The 4,026-nt window shown below is 34.5% G+C and overlaps 1 protein-coding gene across 1 annotated transcript; it reads right to left on the bottom strand.

The window, feature by feature from the left end:
- Nucleotides 1-2,643: 2,643 nt before the first annotated feature.
- On the bottom strand, nucleotides 2,644-3,434 carry LOC110866310 (sigma factor binding protein 1, chloroplastic-like). The gene has a single exon (XM_022115511.2). The coding sequence runs from the start codon at nucleotides 3,272-3,274 to the stop codon at nucleotides 2,846-2,848; it is 429 nt and encodes a 142-aa protein (XP_021971203.1). The 5' UTR covers nucleotides 3,275-3,434; the 3' UTR covers nucleotides 2,644-2,845.
- Nucleotides 3,435-4,026: the final 592 nt, after the last annotated feature.

The raw sequence follows: 4,026 nt of genomic DNA, 5'->3' as shown, positions 1-4,026 counted from the left end.
GTCAATGTGAAAAGTCCAATCGCTTATATTATTTCTTACTTGACAAGGAATAGGTACATTTGATGATTATGTGCCACATTAAGATAAAGAGCATGAAGCCATAATGTTAAAGGTGAAAAAAGAAGTTACCATGATGGAGAATCATGAAGTCAATGCAACAAATGATGAACGAAAAATGACAAAGAAGTCAATGGCATCGGGTTATGTTCCTATGGTGGAGGATACTAAGGCTATACGGTATGGGGATCGGCTTTGGACCGCTACCGTCGCCGATCCAACCTCCATGCCGCCCCCCTCCGTCTTCATCCCCTCACCGTCTTCATCGTCGACATACCGACGTCCAGGACGATCCAAATGGTGGGCCCCCTTTTGTTTGTTTGTGAATGGGATTTGTACATTAAGCTTTAATACTTGTACATAATTTTGTAGGGTAGGATCATCTAGGACCATCCTCCCATACCCTCTAGTTTAGTGGGATGTACCATCCTTAGGAGTACTATGACGTGACGCCTACGTGGTGGATCATTCTCCCTTGGAGGACCATCACCATACCCTCTAGCCTAAGAGATCAACAAAATTGATAATAGATGAGAGTATGAAACCAAGGCCATAAATAGATCTATGGACTTGATGTCGAGTTCTATTTTTAGTGAGGGAGATTGACACGGAACTGATAACTCGAATGGGCAACTCATGTGTTGGTTATTGCGAATGCGAAAGAAAGATAAAGAAATAGAAACATGTTCTACTCGTATAAAACATAAATGAAGCTTTTTTTTTAATTAACTTTATTTTGAATAGTTGTATTTTTTTTCTTATTTATGGGAAAACTTCATGTGATAGTATCAACATTTTATACGTGTTCCACGAATGCCAAGGTTTTTTTTCCTCTAAAGTCACTCAACTTTCGTTAGGTGTTCGAATTCTATGTATTTTTATAACAGAAGATTTTTTATTTTGTTAAAACTAGGTGAGACAAATGAAACATATTTGAATCTTGGTTACTAACAAGTAATTTTTTCATAGTTACTTAAGGCAGGAAGTAATATTGAAGGAAAAATAAATACTAAATAGTAAGCACGGTATGATTTCAAGGTTGTTAAATTTTAGTTGAATTAAAAAAAAAAAAAAAAAAAAAAAAAAAAAAAAAAAACACCTTAAATTCACTTTTGTAATTGGACTTACATTTTTTTCCCGTAATATTCTGAGTCTAAAGGACTTGCATTTTGATCATATTGTAATTGTAGATGATGAATTGTTCTACAATATTCTGAGACTTAAGGACTTACATTTTGATCAAATTGTAGATGATGAATTGTTAGTACCATATTTAGGAGGTGATTCAAGGTAAAAGAAGCATCACTCACTATTTAGTAAGTGTTCTTCATGGTATTATTGGTAGAAATATGGTAAAATTTTGGTATGATATATGCGAGTGTCGATGATTTACTGTAGCATACTTTTATTGCATCATCTTCACTAATCCACCATATTGTAAAAAATAATATAATCCTAATATCGTTATTTAAAAAAAACCTTAATTAGTACAAGATAAAGACAATTTGAAAAGCCGCCACACACGAATAGAAAGTGTGGACAAGAGATGCCCAACCATACGCCAAGCAGATATTAATTATATCTAATATTGTCTTTGCTACATCATCTTGGATATTCTAGCTTTCTTGTAAAATCTGTACGGACACATGGTAGACCCCTTTTTAATTACATACGTGTTTATAAGAAATAAAGAAAAAATAGATCAAAACTTAAAGTTCACTTCGTATCTCCACTTAATTATGTAAAGAATTCAGTTAAAATTGCATATTTAAAACATGTAGAATTTGTCAAATGTTCATATGTGTAACTGATGAGAATTTGTAAAATATCAAAGTTTCTAAACTGAAAATCATCACTCAAGTCATAATCAAAATCCAAACCCGAAACCCTAAATTAGAATCATGATAACTTTACAACTAAAATCGATATAAAGATCCAAACATGAAAAGAGGATAAACCAATCTCACACAATCTAGAGAAAGAAGATGTACACAACAAATGTACGATTTAAAACAATCATTGAATCAACAAGTACTTAACTAACCCCCAAAACGATGTCGGCTAACTTCTATATGATATAAAATGTATATGCTTGCTTAATAATAACGAGAAAATATATTGACCAAAAGAAATCACCAACAGTCATAACTTAAATTCATGACCATCATATTATATATAATTATTTTGAAAAAATTATTCCAATAGAAACCCTACTATAAGTTTAAGACTTAGGGTACATGGTATAGTAGCGGGGAGTTTGGTGTTTGACTTGAGCTCACCGATCGGTGACTATACCGAGTGGATGAGAGTGTTCGGTGAATTGAAGAGAGAGTGTGGAAATCCGTGAGTGTTTACCGAAATGGGTGAGAGAGAGTGATTGAGAAAATGGTGGGTCCCAACCCCTTTTAACCAATCACAATTTTTTTATTTTTTAACCTACTCAAACACCCTAGGATGATTGACCATACCCCCTGATTGAGTGCAAAATAGAAAGTGGAATGGTGAGTTGACATTACATAATATTATTGGGTAGGATTTCACTCAAACACCCTAGGATTATTGACCCCCTCCACCCTTAGAAAGTCATCATTCAAAAAGAGTTTCAGTCACACTATATATGCAACGATTCAAACACCAATAACTATATATCTTTAACCTAGCTACCTTAGAGATGAAACACGTTACCACACACTTTTTTTTAGATATATCTCTCAAAGGTTTTATTAAATAATACATGAATCCAACCATAAGGATTAATTAAGGGCTGCTTTTATTTGTGCCCTAGCAATCAAGACCCGAACTCAGAAGGCAACAGTGGGGAAAAACCATCAAGCATCTGTGGGGTGATGATAAAATCATCAGTCACTGCTTGATCTTCTCGACAACGTGATTCATAACAAAGATCTGATCTAGTAGCATGACTACGATGCCACGTCTGTTGATGATGCACCCCACCAGTGCCAAAACCTACTTCTGCTTCTGCGTTGTCATCGTCTTCTTGGTCATCGAGGTTATCTTTGTTCACGATTCCGGGGAGTTCATGCGAAGAAGGCGGGGAGGTGGCGTATCTGCCTGTAAGTTGTTGGACCACAGCTCGGAATTCAGATGGGGAGGCCTTGATTTTCATAGGGTTAGAGATGTAAACAACTTTAACTGGTGCTTTCTTGCTGGTTTTTTGTGCTCTTTTTTCATGTTTTGCAGTCGGTTGCTTCTCCATTTTTGTTCAAGGTTTGTAAACTAAAATAGAAAGAGATAGAAATTGGCAGGTTACATGTGATGGTTGGTAGAAAGAAGGGAAATATGTGAAGGAGGAAGGAGAGTTGTGGCTCCAAGCATCCAACCTATATATATATATATATATATATATATATATATATATATATAATATTATATGATATTACCTATTGAATATGTTATTACTTATATTAGATCATATTACAGATATTACATATTTGTAATAACAGGATAACATAAAATTGTATGTACGTAATCGTTCATGTTACATGTGATGTAATTACAAAAATGTTAACATTACGTATATTTAATTAGTGTGAGAATTATGATAAAACTACTTAAATATTGAGAAAAGTAGAAAAAGTATAAAAAATTTAATTTTTTTCTTTATAAGTCTAGTATTTTTAAGATTAAAAAAATTGAAAAAAATAAATAAATTAGTATTACACATGTGCAACATATTTTAGCTCTATGTGGTGTTTGTTTTTCTAAGAAAGGTCTGTTCAGACTCTTCCATTTGCGCTGCGCAGACATTGTCATCTGCAGACTTTTTGTTTTTTCGAAGACGTTTTATTAAAAACGTCTGCGCAAACTCTTCTTGGTGCATACTTGACCCAACCACTTCTAAAATATTCTAAGGTCTACGGAGGGTTAAACACCACCACCCACCACAACCGTCCACCCCCACCACGGTCCATCACCACCACCGTCCACCACCCACCACCCACCACCACC

The sequence above is a fragment of the Helianthus annuus genome, chromosome 1 (genome assembly GCF_002127325.2).
Source record: "Helianthus annuus cultivar XRQ/B chromosome 1, HanXRQr2.0-SUNRISE, whole genome shotgun sequence".
NCBI classification, from domain to species: domain Eukaryota; kingdom Viridiplantae; phylum Streptophyta; class Magnoliopsida; order Asterales; family Asteraceae; genus Helianthus; species Helianthus annuus.
The sequence above is the reverse complement of the archived record's forward strand: the minus strand, read 5'-3'. Positions and strand labels throughout refer to the sequence as shown.